A 20,650-nucleotide genomic window follows, 5' to 3' on the forward strand; every position below is an offset into this window, starting at 1 on the left:
ACTGAATGGTAAGCAGTTCAGATAAAGTGCACCTAAGTAACTGAAGCCTGAGACATGAATAGATTCTATGCCACTTTTTAAATCTAATGCCAGTCTACTAACGTTATATTGTAATATGTTTCCCCTTCTCTTCCGATATTTTTTCTGTACCCCTTCCTATATTTTTTTTTTATTATATAAAAAACTGATGAATATTTTTATTAATAAAAAAAGAAAAAGAAATGCAAACAGGTGCTATTAACATTACATAGATAAAAAGGCATGAGTGATGTATTAGTTAAGAAACTCATACAATCTAGACATTATCAGTGCTAGCTTCAGTTACTAATATTATTAAAATCACTTACAGTGTTATAACTCATATTAAAAACATTTATATAAACATAATTGTGTGTACGCAAAATAAACTACATAAGCAAAAATACGTGTTTTACAGATTGCCACAAATATATAAACAGTTTAAATTTGACTTGCATAACTGTTTTACTAACTCCTAATCGAAAGTGAAAAACATATAATATACAGCTTTGCAACACATTCTACAGATTTCAGTGTTATCTTGATAACTAATGCAATAAGCACATAACAGCAATACACCAATCAGCTACTATCACTGCCACATGATTCACTTCTTACAAAAAACCTGTGTGCAGTAAGTGAAGCCCCCTCTTGATTAGTTTGGCGCCACAATACTCTGCTACGAACAACACGACTGACATCCAGCACACTTATTGCCTCCACAGAACTCACACACGCTGACGTGTCTTTCCTACAACTGCGACCTGGAAGCACAAGGCTCGGGAGGGCGGGGCTACTGCGTCATCCTGAAACCGCTGTATATTCACCTATGAATGAGGCGCATGTGCGGGTCAGACGGAGGGGGCGGGTCGATAAATAGCGGCTGTGCGGCGGCGGCGCTCTCTCTGAGTCAGTGTGAGGGAAGCAGCAGCAGCAGTTCCCGGCCCGATCCTCCGTCTTTCCGTACTTACTCTGACAGTCACGTCATGGCTTCCTCCGGGGTTCAGACTACACAGGCAGCACCTGCACTGCAGAGAGGCATCGTCAAGATGGTGAGGCGCCCAGAAGACCTGGTGTCTAGTTGGGACGTCTGTGGGGGTCGGGGGCATCGAGGCGCTCGGGAGATAGGAGCAGTGTCAGGGAGTAGACGGGGCAATGTGAGCAGGTGAAAGGTAGCAGCGCACGGATTATTGCCTGTCAGGGGGTGGGTACGTGTTATAGGACAGTGGGCACCGGTCGGTGGAAGTTCCGTAGAACACTCCAGTTCCTGGAAGTGCTGAAAGTTGGGCATAGTTTAGCCAGGACGGCAGCTCTGTGCCCCGTGGTGTGCGAGCACAGAGTGACCTCCAGATATTAAAGGGGCAATGGCTGAGGCTCTCCTTACCAGCTGGAAGAGTTGTGCGATAGGGAAAAGTTTCCAGCTCGTTTAAATAACGGTGCAAGATGGTGCAACCTGTGGCATGCCAGCTGTTGCGGAACTATAAGTCCCAGCACACATTGCCGTCTTGAGGCTGGCAGTGTGTACTTGTACTTCCAGCCCCACAGCCGCTGGGTAGCCGCAGGATGCATACTTGTCCTGGTAGCTTTATCGCTGGGCTTAGAGGACTGAGCTTCTCTTTCTACCAGAAAGGACGCGATACGTGTACTGACTCTACTAGGGTCCCTAGGTTAGGACGAGATAGTTGTTTAGTTTTACCATTTGTTGTCTCTGTATATCTGTTTTCCATGAAAATACCACCGCATGTTTTGTGGAAGTGTTTCTAAAGCACTGCTTACGTAGATGGCACTGTAGAGATTGAGGCAATGTGTTTATTAGACGACGTTCCAGATATTGTAAGTGAATTTAAACTACATAGTATTTGTGGTTTGCTGTTGGGGATTCAAGTTTCAATCCGATAAACGGTGAATGAATTGACAAACATCATGGCAGGCATTACAAACTGGGAGTGGGGGGGTAAAAGAAGCTGTCTTTAATTCTAGTTTGTGTTTGCTGCTAGAAACCCTCTGCTATATGTAACAGCAATGGAGTTTTTGTGACTTTACATAGAGTAAATTAAAGGTTTTTTGTTTTTTTTTGCTGGCTTTTAAGAACATATCTACTGCGGTTAAAAAATGTTGCTTTTATGATGCCTGCTTGCAGGAAAGATTGGCATGTGTCAGACTTCAGATGGACATAGTATAAACAAATCTTTAGTATACAGCAGTGACATATATTTGTCCCTATTTAATTATCGTTTACAATTTAATTTAACAAATGTGTGCGTTCAAAGATTGATTTCTTTAACACCATATTACATCTGACATTAATCTGTGACTGAGAGAAAAATAAACTGAATTTTTAACTGCTGATTCAAAGGTAGGCATTTATGTTTGTGTGTTTTCTTACAAGTGCGGAAGGACAGTTATTTTGGGAAATACTTAATTTACACCATGAGTATAGAAGTGATTAGAGAACACCTTGTTAGACTACCATAAGTTTGTGTCCATATTTATTGCAGCTCATATCATGACATGGTCAGTGTGGTACTGACCACTTAAACTGGCTTACTGGAATTGTTCTCTTTGGGTGCAGGTATGATATGTTTCTATACAATTAAAGTGGTGTAGTTTGGTAGTAATGGAATATTTGTCTTAGCTGACAGAAGTGATGGGGAACTGCTTATTTTCAGTCTATTAATTTTGTAATGGAATTTAAATTTGTTTAACCAAAATCTTGGTTTCAGTGATTCTTAATAACTTTGCTCATTAGATTCCTTGATATTGTACATGCATTTTATTCTGTAAGCATTACTCTTAACAGGTATTACACACTATATGGTGGTCCAGTTATCTCAAAGTAGATATTTGTATATATTGCAAGATGCTATCCTGTGGATGTAGTGTATGCAGCTGGCCTTGGGATCTAACTATGGATTATCTACCTGTGCGTTCTGTATTCCTTCCAATATAAGGGTTCTGGCGAGACTGCGGTACACTAGGGATCCCTGTGAGTGATAAGCTGAAGCACACATGCTCTGTTCTTTTTGTGCACACAGCTGTGCGCAGAAGATGTATTTTCTTTTGATGTATCAATCTCTCTTCTGCTTTGTGCACAGGGCCGGATTAACCCGAGGTCTATCTGGGCTATAGCCCAGGGGCCTCAGGCATCCAGGGGGCCCTTCAAAGTCCTCAGCAGCATTATTGATCGGTCCGGGGGTGGAGGCGCCCCCAGCCCGATCAATGCTGCTGAGCACTGTCACTGTAGTCCTCCGTCCCCGGCGCTCAGTAATCTGCTTACTGAGGAGATCTCGCGAGTGAACTCTCGTGAGATCTCCTCAGTAAGGAGCTTACAGCGCCCCGGGGACGGAGGACTGCAGTGACAGGTAAGCGCTTGGGGGGGCCCTCACGGGGGGGGGGGGGGGGGGGCGGCGGGTGGCTCACATTGGGGGCCTCACGGGGGAATGGAGGCGCCCTTAGCCCAGGGGCCTCCATTCCCTTAATCCGGCCCTGTGTGTGCACAAGCTCCTCTCCGTCCATGCTGTCCAGCCAAAGATCTTAATTCAGCAGGAGTGTAGCAAAGTGGTCTGTGTACACAAGCAGTAAGTTATTGTATATAGGCTCGGTGGGTGGGGGATTCAGTTGTGTGGCGTGTCTGCAAAACGATACCACGAGCGCTCCACGGTGATGTAGCATTGCGTAATTTTGCTTGCACTCCAGTAGGGCACAGGAAGATGTGATGTTGGCGAATTGTAGTACCTGGAGATGTGTGCAGCTTAACTTTGCATGTAATACTTGGTGGCACATTGCACACAATTTAATATCCCCCATGGCTTTGTAAATTCTGGAATTCTAATTTAAAAAGTTTGTACAATATTTTAGTCTATAGCAAAACTACTAATCTAAAGAACTAATGTTTTTTACATCTGAAGACATGCTTACTGGGTGTATAACTTTTATTTTTTGGAAACCAATTGTGTTGCTGAACAAAAATAGCAAGAGTTCTGTGAAAGCGCTTGTCTTAAACATGTAATATAATTGCACACCAAGCACTGTTCTATACAGATGTTTTATACAGATTTAATTCATCAATTGCACTTGTGTTAACATTTATTTTTTCTCAGTTTCTCCTTTAAAGGGGCTGTAAACTCAGATCTTTGCTCTCTGCTAGGTGCTCTCAAGCAGTGTATATCCTAGATAGATTTGTTCATCTGTGCAGGCTATATGAGCAAACGTAGAAGGTTGTATTTGTTACGTTCTTTGGAAAGACATGCATTGACTACATACCTGCCAGCATTCCTGATTGGAAATGTGGGACAAAGTAAATGTTATGGTTAAATCCAGTCAAACAGTCATCTCAAACCACACCTATTTCAGATTATACTGCTGCAGGCCTTTTGGATACTGAAAATACTTTCCCAAGATGCAGATTTAGTAGTTGTCATAAAAGAAGGTACATATTTGACATGTTTGTTTTACTATATCCCACATTGCTTTAAGACGTAGAAACTGGACACACAGCTATAGGGTTAGAGCCCATCTGAATGTGACACAAGCACAGTCTAAAGGGGTACGGGATAAGAGGGCCTTGGAGAGATCAGCAGTACAAGTGTGGTGTTCCCTTAAGAGGTATTGCTTTTGCTTGGAATGAATATCTTAAGAACTAAATTCACTATATATTCTATATTACATTTGCACTATCTGTGTGGAGTTTGTATGTTCTCCCTGTTTGTGTGGGTTTCTTCCGGGTGCTCCAGCTACTTCCCACATGCTTCACCGTCTGCAACAATGTAATGTGCTTTGTGTTCTATTGAAAGAAAGTCATTATGTAAAGAACTATTTTCATAGGTTTTAGAACACATTATTCTGGAGATTTCTCTGCAATAGCTATATTTAAAGCTGCTATTTGATTTTACATCTGAGCTTACATCCGAAGCAATGGAGCAGTGCACACTTATTGCCAGTGTTATCATCTATCTATTTATTTATATAGTGCCACTAATTTCGCAGCGCTGTACATAGAACTTATTCACATCAGTTACTGCCCCATTGGAGCTTAGTCTAAATCCCCTAACATACACACAGACCGAGAGACTAAGGGCAATTTAATAAGTCAATTAACCTACTAATGTTTTTGGATTTGGGAGGAAACCGGAGCACCCGGAGGAAACCCACGCAAACACGGGGTGAACATTCAAGCTCCAGACAGATAAGGCCATGGTCGGAAATCGAACTCGTAACCCCAGTGTTGAGGCAGAAGTGCTAATCACTGATATGAAACATGGTAGAATGTATATCAAACTACTCCACTAAAATGTTTTCTTAAACCCTCTGGCTAGCATGTTTTCCATATCCAGAACAGTTCTTACTGTTTTGGCTGGTGTTCAGACCTTCAGGGATCAGCAGAGTGAACACTGAATAGGACAGCACTGCAGCCTTTTCTGGCTATGTTCTCAATACACTTGACCCGCTCCTTGTATTCATCCAATGTTTTCTACGGTACAAAGGCAGGGTAGTGAGTACGGCATGAATTGAAGGGCACCCTTACTATGAATACACATATATTTGTGCATGTTAAGGGTATATGGCTGACATATTAAAAAATAGTGAGACATTAGAGTACCGTTTGAACAGGACATCTTTTAGGCTACTTCACAGATGTCTATTTCAATAATGCAATATTTTTAAAGAGATTGCAGATGTGAAATGAGACATATTTTAGGCATGAGCTACAGAAGATTATCTTCCAGGCTAGCACATTGGACTTTAAACCTGTGTCTTGTGTGTTCAATTTGTGCTTTGTTTTAATTACCGAATTGCTTGTTGGTGGCTAAATTACTGCAGCAATTTCGTGCAATTTTCACATGATCAAGAACGCATTCCTACTTATTGTTTTGTGTACTATTTAGAATAGAGTACTATTTAGAATTAAGTAATATCGTGCAATGCTCAAAATACCACAACATGTTCACTTGTGATCTTATTCATCTTCATTAGACGTGACAGGAGCTATTGCTTTATATCTAAAGGACTAGTAATGTTATACAGCACAGACAATGCATTGATTGCAAATGTGTTCACTGCATTATATTTATTCTCTTCTCTGGAGCACATACAATTTACTCTGCTGTGTGCATAATCTTTCAGGCAGTTTCCTTTCTATTTGACCTAATCTCTTTGTTGCCTGGGGCATATGGACTAATGGAGAAGTTGCAAGGGACTGCACAGGGATTTTTAACAAGGTTCTCCAGAATATCTGTGGGATTAAGGTTTTTATCCAGTTTATCTTATTTGACAACATTGAGACCCAATCATTGAAAGTAATGTTGAAGTGGTAGCAGCTAAGTTAATGGATTGGTCTGACCAACTTATTGGTTTCAGTCTACATCTCTTATTGGATGGTCTCAGATTTGAAGCAGGTGGGGGGATAGGACATGGGTACAGCAACAGAAGATTAGAGTGCAGATCTTTTTGGAAGCAGTGACCTGTCCAATGTATTATGGCTTCATGTAACATTGAAGTGAAGGTAGAATGTTCCTCTACTGTTTTACAAGGCTTTTGTTTGCTGTTCAGCTGTGTTTATTTTGTAAACAAGAAACATTTACTTAGAACTGTTGTAAATGTTATGTTTAAGAATATTTGTTGCTTTTCTTTTAGTGGAAACATTTGTCTGCCATTAAGATTTATTAAGGTATTTTAATGCCTTGCTAGGCATGTTGGCAAATCAAACTGTAATTGACAAAGGAGAGCTGGCAAATTTTAGCCCGGAGGGCAAGACTAGACTTAGCAGTCTATTAGGAGCATTTTAAAGGAAAATAAAGCAGGTGACCTAGCACAAAGTAGCCCACTGAGACCGACATGGGGGGGCAGATGCCTTCCTGTCCTCTAGCTCAGCCTGCCCCTGGTAATTGGTAGTTATCCAGACTGCTTTCCAGAGTATAGTATTGAAGTCAGATCTTTCCTTATGCAGTCAGTTGTGCCCACTTCTGAGTGGTTCCAGAACTGTGCACCTAGTACAGTGGTGGTTGGAGGAACTCTCATAAAACTTTACAGATCTCGGCTGCTTCTGGGTTTTCGCAAACGACAAAAAGGGGATCTACTCTTTTGGTGTATTTTGCTTAAATTTAATTCCGGTAGTCTTTCATTTCTAACAGTATCAGTTTTATGGAAATTAATTGGTGCTGCTGCCCATTATATGTAGGTTATTTTTCCAATGAAGTTCATAGTAAAGCACGTGAGTGTTAAGCTTTGTAGCTTCATAGTTCCGCAGATTGGCTATGACTGGTGCCCAGGTGTGGGGACTAATAAACATGGCCACCCCCTTTATACGGAGCTCGTCCACTTACATATTAACCCCCTTCGATACATATTGTAAGTTTTCTATTCTAATCAATTCCTATCTTAATGTAGCCCATTTGACTATGCAGTCATTTGGCATATTTCTTAACAAGCCTACTACTTAAACTAAGTTTATTAAAAAAAAAAATCTTGGAGTAATCTGGTCCGGTTAAAGGAGCATGCTCAACAAGTGGCATAGTGTTTCCTTTATTCAAAAAATTGTACATTAGGCAAGCTTTTCTCTGTAGAGGCTTATGTATAGTTTGCACTCATTATGTTGTATATTGGGTGTAAATACATTATTCAACATCTCGCACTGTCAAGTTGTCTGAAAATTTGCATCTTGATGTTGAGCAATGGTTAAGATAATTTATTTATAAGGCACCCCAGCTATATCTGCCGCACCGGACTTGAGGGAATCTGCCCAGGATCTTGCTTCCTACTTCAAGGAAAAGATTGATAAAATCAGACTAGAAATGGTATCCTCCTCCTCGACAAGCAATCGGCTCAATTCCTTCCCAGCAACCTCTGACACTCTTCATTTGATCCCACAAATGAAGATGAAATTTCTACTCTTCTTATCTTCCTACTCTACCTCCTGTCCTCTTGAATCTAGACCCTCACAAATTGGTAGATCCCTGTCTCCTGTGCTCATTTCACCTCTAACTAAAATTTGTAATCTCTCACTCTCTACTGGCATCTTTCAATCACTATACAAACATGCAGCGATTACTCCTATTCTAAAAAAAAAGATTCCGACCCAAACTCTCTCTCAAATTACCGTCCCATCTCTCAGCTCCCATGCCCCTCCAAGCTTCTAGAGACTTGCCTACACTCGCCTCACACACTCTTTCCGCTAACAACCTGTTGGACCCTCTTCAGTCTGGCTTTTGTTCTCAACACTCCACGGAGACTGCATTGACTAAGGTTGTCAATGATCTGATCACTGCTAAAACTAAACGCCATTACTCTCTCCTAATTCTCCTGGATCTCTCGGCTGCATTTGACACCGTTGACCACTCTCTTCTCATACAAACGCTGCAATCCCTAGGTCTTCAAGACACTGTTCTATCCTGGTTCTCATCCTAACTTTCTAATCGCTCTTTCACTCTTAATTTCTCTGGGGCCACCTCTGCTCCGCTTCCTTTATCAGTTGGAGTACCGCAAGGCTCAGTGCTAGGTCCTCTACTGTTCTCTATCTATACCGCTTCTCTTGGAAATCTAATAAGCTCCTTTTGGATTTCAGTATCATCTCTATGCGGAAGATACCCAAATTTATCTATCCTCTCCTGATCTCTCGACATCTGTGTTGTCCCGTGTAACTGACTGTCTTTCTGCCATTTCATCTTGGATGTCCTCTCGCCAACTCAAACTTAATCTTTCTAAAACAGAGTTAATAATGTTCCCACCCACCAACAAGAGCATACCTGACATTTCTATCTCTGTTGATAACATGACCATAAAACCCACCCCACAAGCTCGCTGCCTAGGTGTAATCCTTGACTCACACCTATCCTTTGTTCCCCACATTGACTATCTAAATCATGTTATATACATCTAAAGAACATTTCCAGAATTCGCACATATCTCACAGAAGACACTGCAAAAACCTTAATTCATACACTTATCTCCTGCATTGACTATTGCAATTCCCTCCTTACTGGTCTTCCCCGAAACACTCGAACCCCTACAATCTATTTTGCACGCTGCAACAAGACTGATTTTCCTTGCAAATCGTTATTCCTCTGTTGAATAACTCTGTATTTCTCTACACTGACTGCCTGTTTTTTGCCGAATCTAATATAAAATACTTTTACTAACCTACAAGGCCATCAACAAAGCTGCACCAACATATATCTCCTCTCGTCTCAAAATATCTCCAAACTCGGCAACTCCGTTCTGCACAAGATCCGCGTCTCTCATCCACCCTCATTACATCCTCCCATTCCCGATTACAGAACTTTTTTCGGGTTGCACCCACTTTATGGAATTCTCTCCCTCGCACAATAACTCTCCTCTGGTCTAAACTTTCAAGCGTTCTCTGAAAACCTACCTCTTCAGACAAGCTTATAATATTCCTCAACCACCCTCTTAACCTCACTACATTACCCTATTACCACCCGTTACACAATTTCACACAAGACCACTACCCCCTGACCAACATAGTTGTGTGACAGGATCATTTAGCCTATGAGTCACTATTACCTTTGCAGCCTGGCTGGGCCGAAATGCAAAATGTAGACTTTAAACTCTTGTATCAAACTCCCATTGTCCCATAGATTGTAAGCTTGCGAGCAGGGCCTTCTCACCTCTGTCTGTTTTACCCAGTTTGTTTATTAGTTTACTATGTTTGTCCCCAATTGTAAAGCGCTACGGAATATAAATAAATGATGATGACTTGCATAAAAAAAGGGACATACAAGGTAGGTAGACAAATGCAGGCATCAAAACAAGGAATGGGGGGGAGGGGGCTTTCATTCTTATTGGATGAGGGCATAATGTGGAAAAGGGGTATGGTGCATAGTGAGTGTAGTATAGGTGGGAGCGAGGTAAGTGCTAATGGAGATATTTGTTTTCCTAAAACAGTGGATGGGAGATGTCTAAGTAGGGATTTGGGGAAATACATTTTGTGGCTACAGATAGTGTGGTTCTCAATGGGATAGTTGAAAGTGTCTGAGAATAGGCAGGTAAAATCATTGCAAGTTAGTCAGGCAGCAAAGTTTTTAAAGACTTGTGGAAACTGCACCCTGATGGAAATAAATTAACATAACTTGAAGGTGGAGGGATGAGTGGATAGTGGACTTCAACTGAAGAGACATAGACTCTGAATAAGCAGTATAGAAAGAAGGCATACTCACACATTTTGTTTCCTGGTCTGAGAATGAGAGAATCTCCACATAGGGGAGAGCCGCATGTGATGTAGTGTCAGAGGAGATAAGCCAGGTTTGTGAAGCAGCAAAGCGGTTAAGAGATTTGAAACAATCTCACATGCACCCATAAACTATTCTTTTGTTACAAACATCTCATTCCAAAGTGCACAAAGGGGAGGTAGGATGGTGTAGATATGTGGATAAGGTTACAAGAATTGGAAGAATGAGGTGGAAGGAATGTTTTTGGGTACAACAGTGTGTGGATTGAATGATGCCCAGGGGTACATGTCACCAGCATGAGGACATGCCAGGATAACTTATCCTTTGTTGCTGAAACATTATGCCTTGGTTATGGTAGAAATTTTTATATAGTCTGTTGCAAAATGTCTCATTTTTAACTAGCTATATTGTAAACAACACAGATGAAATATATATTTACTGTGCTTTTGGGAAAATTAAATCTTGGTTAAAGACATGATAGATTATTTTTTTTTCACTACATATTTAAAGCTACATTACTACCTCGTAAAATGTAGCGCAGTTCCCCTCAATCACTGGCCGGAGCTGCTCTGCCACCTTTTTGTTTGTCTATTCCATGTGACATAGTGTGAGTGTTCCCCATTAACTTCAGCGTCAGCCCAGAACTTTTAGAACTTTCCTAGCAATAAAGTGCCTGTTTGACAACAATGGCAATCGGCTTATTTTAGCTTGTGTGCATTTAATTCTGTAACTCTGAAATTGTAACTTTTCAGATAGTAATTTTAACTGTATTTAGCCTAGCATTAAGTTGATTTGACAGAACTTAAGTGGTTTTAAACCTTTCACCTAATTAAAAATAATTACTAAGTTTAACTGTACTGTTAAGTGTGAAATTCATCAATTTTCTATGCCTGCATTAAATGTCATGTACAGCTTTGGAAAATCTGACCTCACTTGCCCATAGATAGCCCATGAAGACAAACTAGATTGAAAATTATTACTGTGAACAGCTTCATGCACATAGCCTATTCTATCTGATTGTATAATCTTTGGTAATTGTAGACACTATTAGAATATAGCTAGCAACATGCTCTAATATATATAATCCCAGGTAATATATATAATCCCAGGTATATAAACGATAAATGTTTTATTATTGTGGTATTCCTATATGTCTACTAGATGACAAAACCCAGCGTATGGGTCATTAAATCAATCACGAGTACCAATCAATAAGAGTCAAGGAATTTCTATTTTGTTTTTATACAACATTTTGTATAATCACTTTTTCTATCTTTGTTAATATCAATTCTATTTAGTTTTAATAATTTGTGCACTATAACATGTGTATTACTATTTTAACTAATAAATATTTATTTTTTTAAGGATACATATCGGGGGTCATTCCACATCAGATCACCCCAAAAAATGAAATTTCCACCACATCTGTTTTTTTTTTGTTTTTTGTTTTTTTAATTATTAGTTGTCAAAACTATTACTGCCAAATATGTTGACTATCTGACAATTAGTTGATTAAATATTGATTTTTCAATTTATTAAATATACTAATTGAGGCTTCTATATCCAGTTTATTTGAAGTCTCACAGGTGTTTGAAGGAATCGCCACAAAATCTGGACCCCGTAAGATAACCCCCCCCCCCCCCCCCCCCCAAATCCAAAAATAAATAACCAAATGACTTTATCTGCCGCATGTTTTGTGTTACGGCAAAAACGCATGTTTTTCAACTAGAATTGAAACTGCTAAGTTCAATCAACATAAGGGAACCCATTTTTTGGGGTGTTTAAAGAAAAGGTATACATTACTTCCACAAACACAAAATCAGGGTACTCTGTTTCATAGTGGAGAAAAAAAAATAATGAAGTTGATGTTCGATTACTGGTGTACTGCATACATAATTTACACATTGTTAAAAACCATACCAAAAATGTGAACTAAACTAAGGCAATGGGATAAAACTCCCATACAGGAAATGAAACAACCAGAAGCTGATGGGGAGGGGATACCCTATAGAGAAACTAAGGGCTAGATTTACTATGCTGCGGGTTTTGAAAAAGTGGGGATGTTGCCTATAGCAACCAATCAGATTCTAGCTGTCATTTTGTAGAAGGTACTAAATAAATGAAAGCTAGAATCTGATTGGTTGCTATAGGCAGCATCCCCACTTTTTCAAACCCGCAGCTTAGTAAATCTAGCCCTAAAACGTTCCAGAGAGGGAGAAACAAAGATAGTCAATCATGGCAGCTGCTCGTCATAAGTGCACATTTGGTAGTCTTTTAAACGCAGACTGCCATATTACTGTCTACTCAAAAACCATTGGATTACATAGCTGGGACCAGTTTACAGATGAAGAAAAAGAACTTTTGATTCTGAGAACTGATGTTTCAAATGCAGTAACCAATGATCCTGGAACCATCATGAAAAGCTTTGGCTGCTAAGATATGAAGAATTTCAGAAAACATGCTGTAATCCTTGTCTCACAAAAGGAGCCAGAAAAAGCTTATGTCGCTGAAGTGGCCCAAAGAACATGACTGTCGGCTTCATGCTGTTAAGCCAGGAGAGAAACCAAAATGCAGGATTCAACTGTTATACTGTCAAGAACAGACAGACATAGATATGCCAACAGAAGAAGTTAAATCCCTGGTGGAGGGCGTAATGGAACCAGCAGAAACAGATGAGCTGAATGAAAGTATTAAAGCTTGGTTGTTCCCCAGTGAAATTGCATGGGGTAAAGAGAAGACGCTGGGAGACATACGCTAAAAGAGAGAACAGGCAAGTCCAGCCATTAAAGAGAAGCTTACTGATCTGTTCTCTTCCTAGCATTATTACTAGAATCACCCCAGAAAGTAAGCAAATGTTCAGGTTGTGATTTACAGAGTGTGATATATGAATTAGATCAAAAGTGTGAAGCGCCACGGCAAGAAGTAATAAAAATATTAACTTTGGCACCAAACAGCTGGACAATTAAGCAGACTGCAGAAAAATTTAATGCCACAAAATACATGGTAAAACAATCAAGAAACCTTAAAGAAATCCATGGTATACTTGCAGAGCCTGAAAAATAGAGGGAAAAATCTTCCTATAAACATTGTTCATCAGGTACAGCAGTGTTATGTAGATGAACATTATCGCTTGTGCCACGGAAAGAAAAAGTTTGTTTCTGTAAAAGTTCCAGGAGGAAAAAGGATTCACAAACAGAAAAAGGCTACTCCTATTAAACTTGAGCTTTATCTTTCTTTCAAAGATTGTTTTCCATACATTCAAGTTGGATTGTTTAAGTTTTGTTCCTTACGATCTACGGGGTGTGTTAATGTTGCATTCTGTGTGTTTGCGAAACTAATCAAAACTTAAAATGATTGGTTGCTGCTCTACCACTAAAGATGGACTACAAAGACCTAACTGAAATCGTTGTTTATTCTTCAGTCTCGTAGGCTTCATCGATGTGACAAATGCCAGGTCTGAAAGCACTTCAGAAAAAAGTTGAAAAATGTATTCATGATGGTGACATAGATGATGACACAATTGTTTATAAGCAGTGGATCCACACTGACCAAACTAAATTGGTTACAATCACTAGTAATATGGAACAATTCCGTGAAGTTATTTGTAGTGCTGTTGATGCAACAGCCCATCTGTATACAGCAAAGTCGCAGGCTGAATACCTACTCCAGCTGAAGGAAACCATTCGCCCAGAAATTGAAGCTATTGTATTACTAGATATTGCAGAAAATTATTCATTCGTGTGTCAGGATGCAATTCAAGGATTCCACATATTTTAGGCAAGATGATTGACACTTTAAACGATGTGAACCTGTGCGTTATTAGTGATACCCGTGACCATGTAGCCATAACTGTGCATGCCTTTTCACCTCTTTCTCTTTTTACCCAGTTTGTTTATTAGTTTACTGTATTTGTCCCTATTTGTAAAGCGCTACAGAATATGTTGGTGCTATATAAATGATGATGCCGCCTTCATTACGGTAGTTATGAAACACTTAGCGAAACTATTACCAAAATTGGAGTATGTTTACTACTTTAGTGATGGTGCTAGTGCACAATACAAGAACTGTGAAAACTTTTTGCACTTATGCTTCCTTAATGATGACTTCGACATTCCAGCACAATGGAATTTTTTTGCCACATCTCATGGTAAGAGTCAGTGTGAGGGCATTGGAGGGACAGTTAAATGTCTAGGCCCACGCACCAGTCTGCAAGCAGTGGAAACACATTACATCTTGACACCTTTGGAACTGTATAGCTGGGCAAATGAAAATGTACATGGCATAAAGTTTTTTTTACGTGTCACAAAATGAAATACAAGACTGCAAAACCAAGCTGCATGGCCGTCTAGAAACGGCAAAGACTGTGGCATGAACATGTTCTCATCGTAGACTTCGGACTATTAGTAATGATGAGCTACACATATCGATTGTCATCAGACTTAAAGACAGCATGAATCAGAGTATGTGTCACTTTGACCACAGTCGCAAAAAATGTAGACAAGTGATCTGCAACCTGGAACATACATAGCAGCAGTGTATGATAACATCTGGTACATTGGGTGTATCATTCAATGTAATGAGGAGGAACAAGCTGTGCTGATACACTTCATGAAACCAAACCAATCAACAAATGTGCTGTCCTGGTCTTCAAGAGATAAGTGTTTTGTTCCTTTTATTCACGTCCTCTGTGTAACGGAAGAGCCTACTATCCAAGGAAGTACTGGAAGGCAGTATACACTGTCTGCAGACACTTTAAGGAAAATTACAGACAGTTACAACAAGTTCCAAATGAGGGAAAAATTAGATTGTTGACTCAACTTCAGTTATAGACTAAAGTTATGTTAATGGTTTTAAATTTCATGCTTTCTTGTGTTCATTATGTATGCAGTACAACCGTAATTAGACATCAACTTCATTTTTTTTTTTTCCTCCACTATGAAAGAGTACCCGGCTGATTTTTTTTTTTTTTGGTGTGGTAGTAATGTATACCTTTCTTAAACACCCCCAAAAAATGGGATCCCTAATGTCGACTGAACCTAGCGTTTTTAATTCTATTCGAAAAACATGCGTTTTTGCCGTAACGCAAAACATGAGGCAGATAATGTCATTTGGTTTGGATTTTTGGATTCTGGAGGAAGTTTCCTTAGGGTCCAAACTTTGTGGTTCTTCCTTAAAGACCCGTGATACGTCCAATAAACTGGATAAAGAACCTGCGATTAGTAAATTATTTAATAAATTGAAAAATCAATGTTTAATCTACTAATAGTCAGTCGAGATATTTGGCAGAAATTAGTTTTGACATCCTCTCTACTAAAAATGTTTCGTAGAAATCTGACATGGGTGGTGGACACACCCCTGGTTGAACGGACATGGAATGACCCATCAATTAGAATGAGTGCCCCAACATATGAGAATCTTTTGCTTTCTTATTTAAACACGCACTAATAGTAGGTAATGGAGCTGTTATTGCAGTGGGTTACCCTAAAACGAGCCAGGTAATCAGATTGAAATTGGTCTTATTATGTATATGAATGTGGTCATATTCTGACCACACTGACAGACCCCAGTAATTTTGGGGTATTGTCAGTTTGTGCATAGTGTAAAATAAATTCCCCAATGTATTCCAGTGACACCTCTACCATGTAATGTACAGTATAAATTGGCAGAACAGTGGCTAGCATTTCTGCCTCACAGCGCTGGGGTCACGAGTTCAATTCCCGACCATGGCCTCATCTGTGTGGAGTTTGTATGTTCTCCCCATGTTTGCGTGGGTTTCCTCCGGGTGCTCCGGTTTCCTCCCACACTCCAAAAACATACTGGTAGGTTAATTGGCTGCTATCAAAATTGATCCGTGTGTGTGTATATATTAGGGAATGTAGACTGTAAGCTCCAATGGTGCAGGGACTGATGTGAATGAGTTCTCTGTACAGCGCTGCGAAGTCAGTGGCGCTATATAAATAAATGATGATGTATAAAATTCTGTAGATGCTGTTACTTTGTACTTGGAACCCTTATCATTGCAATTATGCTGCCTGCATAATAAGAGTAATTTTAAAGTAATTTGAATAGGCTCAGTAAACATTGCAAAATGTTTGCTTTTATTGTATTGGTTGGTTAATTAATTGGTGCAGCCAAACTTGCCTTGTGAAATGTATTGTGTATTTTCTTACTGGTAGAGTAACAGTAACTAGCTGTACTCAGGCATTAAAATGTTAGGTAAAATAAAAAAAGAAACTTATTTTGGATCAAAATCCTTTACTATTTACGTAGTACAATTTTACACTGCATTGCCGTTTTTCTGGCGCCCGGCAGACAGGAAGACTGACATATCTCCAAGCTCACAAGAAGCTGGCTCTGGGTTTTGATCAAGCATCTCATGTCCTGTTTGTATAGTCATTTATCTTAGTGAAAGCTTTAACTTATCTATTTGGCACCTTGCTGTAGGGTTAGTTTCATCTACCTTCAAGATTGTGAGAGCAATGTAAAAAAAGTTGTGTACACCAGGTATGACTGTACCATGAGACATGATTATGTAATTTGTGACTTGTTTGTGTAATGAAGAGAAGACCATTGAGAATCACACCTGGGGGTAAATGTATGAAAGTCCATTTTTTTTCAACTCGCCAGAAATCGGCGAGTTTACAGCTAAAATTTAAAGCGGCGCTGGCTTGTAAAGGCAAGTTTGCCTGGGATGTACCCTCTGGGATTCATCTGAATCCAGGAGGTGCCATTACAGGTTCCTCTCTGGTGGTGGTGACTGACTACCTGCTGCAATTTGACTTACGGACTGCTCCTGCAGGCACCCCATGGGGCCACAAATGATGGGGAAATATGCAGCACCGCAGTGTTTTGTTTTCCATGCACAGTGACTGGTCCAGTGCACTGGATCCCACTGGTCCACCAGGAAGTAACACCATATTTTGTTATACATTTAAAATATGCTCTTTAAAATATTACACATTCAAAACCAATGCACATCTTACATCTGGAACATCATGTCGGGAATTAGTCTCTTAGGCTCTGCAAACAGTAAATGCGTAAACCTTTTATTTTAATGTACATATTTTAAATACAATATTTGAACCCTAGGCATCTTGCGCTGGACATAAACTCTGCCAATGCTGTGGTGGTCATTTTCTGCATTGGGGCATGAGGAAGACCCGGCCACAATGTGCTTTCCAGCTGCTGATTCCTGACAATTCTGTTAAATAAAACATTCTAATATTAAGGGCTTGCTCTCACCATTGCTTTTAAAAAATGATCTGTTTCCCATGTGATGTGCAATATATATTTTATTTGGAAACGGCTTACTGCCTTTTTGGGCATTTACCATTCCCCAATAACCTGGCCTTATACTGTCAACTGTGATTGGTCCAAGTTTTTGTGGTGCTGAAAACAATACTACTGGATGTATGCCATCTGGACCAAATGAATTAAAATTTTGAGAATTTGGCTAGTAAATGACTACAGTACAATATATGTATCTTCCACTGTAGTGTGTGTGTGTGTGTGTGTATATCTATATCTATATATATATCTATATCTATCCTCATTTGTCTGAAGTTGTGACTGCTGTGGTGTTGTAATAGAAATGTTGAGGTTCTACTGTATTTTCAAACTGAAATTGATGAATTTAAACAACCCATCAAAAGCTCAAGGAAAGTGATGCATCCATAAAATGCATCTAAAGTGTGTGCATGTTTAACAGCTTTTCCCAAACGTGTGACTGAGCACTTACTGAATGTGTTTTGCCCACAACTGCTGAGACCATTCCATGGACTGACCGTGTGCAGCAACAGAATATTTAAGTAAAACTATTCTAGCCAATATGTATAAAATGGATTGCAGGGGAAAGGTGGGGTTAGGTGAAGACCAGCAAGTAGGGATTTGCAATAATTAATGCATGAAGTAGTGTATGAAGGAGAGATTAGAGGAACAGTGTGCATAGGGGATGATTGATCTCTGTTGGGATGGGATCAAATGGACATGTAAAAGTGTGTGCGGTTAGGTGAGACGGGGTAGAGAATTAATATTTTGTGAGATATGAAGGTACCAGAGGATGTAGGACAGGAGTTATGCAGGTTGCTTGCAGGAGGATAACACTTCATATCTAATGTTCTTGAAGTAGGAAGCAAGATCTTAATGGTGGTCAGTGTTGGTGAGAGGGTTGAAGAGCTTTAAAGGGATTAGAGTTGTTTGGGACTAGAAGTCTTGGCAGAGATTAAATTGGAAGTATATCTTTGGCAGTGTCCAGAGTTTTTCATTCATTAAATTAATTCCTGTTATGGAACTTGTGTAGAAACTTCCAAAAGGCAAATAAAGTTTGGTGTTCTGTGATTGGTATACACTACAGACATGATCAGTAAGTGCTTGGTTCTATAACTGAGGAACTCAGCTGAATAGATTGTGGATTTTAGCAGTATGAATTAATCCGGACAGAGTGTTTGAATACTAGATAATCATCCCATACCTGTGTATACATGTTCTCCTGTACTGTGCAAATGCTGGCAAAATGGTCTGATAAAAAAAAAAATGGATTTAGGTGGTCAGATGGGTACTTTTAATGGCAGTGTCTTTGTAGCTATAAATATTCCCAAATAACACTGTGCAGATGCATTGAAGTGGATGACATCTCCTCTGTCACCCCAGAGTGCTTACATTTCAAATATTACATGCAGAAACTTGAGAGCTTAATTGCTCCCATGTGACAATGAATGAGCTTTCTCCATTCACTTCAGTGTCTCATCATAGTCATTTGAGTGCTATGAATGCCATTTAGTCCAATTTTATAGCTGGAAAAACACTAGTGTTCAAATCATCACCTGTGAACTTCACATAATATCCATGGCCTTCATCTATGGTGTTCAGACAACCATGTCTTGGGGTTCTTGCAGGTTTTCCAGTCAGTTCTGGAGTTCAATTTTTGTTGTAAAATTCCATGCTCCTGTCGCAATAATTGTCACCTTGGTTAGACACTTGGCATCTGCCAGTTTACACAGGGGACCTAATGTGCATGTTTGTCAGGACTTTTTTCAAATTTCAGGTGCTGCCCCTCTCCTGCTTCCTAAGCAACAGGTTATAATTCACCGAAGCTAGTCTTAAGATGGCTGTGGATCAACGTTTGTCTTCTGCCTGTTTGTCTAACTATTGTATTATCAGGCCTCAGTTGTTTGGTCCACACATTGTGATATCACTTTGACAAATTTCTCAGTGTGGTCAACAATACTCTAACAATTTTCTACAGTTGTCAATGCATGTTCTGTATTGACCTGTGGATGTAACCTGAACCTATAGCCTTCCAGCCTATATCTAACCACACGTTTCAAACGGCAGGATCAGGGTCCACTTTTCCAATAAAGAAAGGCTTGGACGAGGTCTAAAGATCACTTTTGCCAATGATTAGGTAGACTTTGCTTTTGGACCACATGTTTTAGGCCACGTCCTGGATATTGCCTACTATTTTGCTGTGTGGTGCCATCACAGGGAATACAGATCACACGTGTCCATTCCTAAAACTTTGTGTGTTTTTATAATACCACACACATATAATTGTAACTGGTGGCACCACTTTGTCTGAAATATGACTGAGGTCTAGACTAGTAGTATCGCATGACATTTTGCTATTGGTTTGGATGGTCTGTGTGAAGTCCACTAAAGCCTTCTTATGCCCTCTAGACTTGTCTGCCAATCAGTAAGTGTATAAAGCCCTGTAGGCGAACAATTACATAGATGTAAAAGTGACAGTTCTCATATTGCCACTCGGTTACATTTTCTAAGTGCCACCATGACATACATAGCTGCGGACAGGACAGTTTTATCTTTCAGTGGCTCTAGTTGTAGAATTGTCTGTCACATGTACAAGATCGTGGACTATGGCGTAAAGTAAATCCTTAAAGCTGTAGTTGTCAGTTGATCTGAGAACTGCATTTTGCAAGCAGTATTAAGATATAACTGTAGGTAATGCTTCACCTGGTGCTGATCTGATATAAATGGACCTTCATAGGAACGTTTTGCTGATCAAGTCTCAAACACTTGCATGCTTTATTAAATGGATACATATTATATAGTTCTAAAGACTTGTCAGTGCTTTTCACTATATTTCAGTTGCCTGCAAAGTGTCATCAATTTATGGCTAAACCTCACTTTGACTTAACAAGCAGTGGGTTTCCCCACTTATAGCCTGTGCTTGCTAAATAATCATGGATTTTATAAATATGGTGAGTTAATGCTGTTATTTATGTAGAGCAGAAAGTTAAACTTATGCTACTTTTCTTTGCAGGTCCTCTCAGGATGTGCCATTATTGTAAGAGGCCAGCCGCGCGGTGGTCCGCCTCCAGAACGCCAGATCAACCTCAGTAACATCCGTGCAGGAGCTCTTGCACGCAGAGCTGCAGTTTCTCAGCAAGATTCAAAAGATACTCCTGATGAGGTGAGCTTGCCTGGGCTAC

At 39.8% G+C, this 20,650-nt stretch overlaps 1 protein-coding gene across 2 annotated transcripts in view; it reads left to right on the forward strand.

The window, feature by feature from the left end:
- Nucleotides 1-898: 898 nt before the first annotated feature.
- Nucleotides 899-20,650, forward strand: part of SND1 (staphylococcal nuclease and tudor domain containing 1) — a 479,575-nt gene continuing 459,823 nt past the window's right edge. Inside the window, exons 1-2 of one of the 2 annotated variants that reach the window (XM_075208519.1) lie at nucleotides 899-1,070; nucleotides 20,482-20,631. In XM_075208519.1, coding sequence (XP_075064620.1) covers nucleotides 1,005-1,070; nucleotides 20,482-20,631 — 216 coding nt within the window. In that variant the 5' untranslated portion in view covers nucleotides 899-1,004. The remainder of the gene's footprint in view (nucleotides 1,071-20,481; nucleotides 20,632-20,650) is intronic. The other variant, XM_075208518.1, reaches the window with a different exon arrangement.

This window comes from Mixophyes fleayi, chromosome 4, assembly GCF_038048845.1.
Source record: "Mixophyes fleayi isolate aMixFle1 chromosome 4, aMixFle1.hap1, whole genome shotgun sequence".
In the NCBI taxonomy this organism is placed as follows: Eukaryota; Metazoa; Chordata; class Amphibia; order Anura; family Limnodynastidae; genus Mixophyes; species Mixophyes fleayi.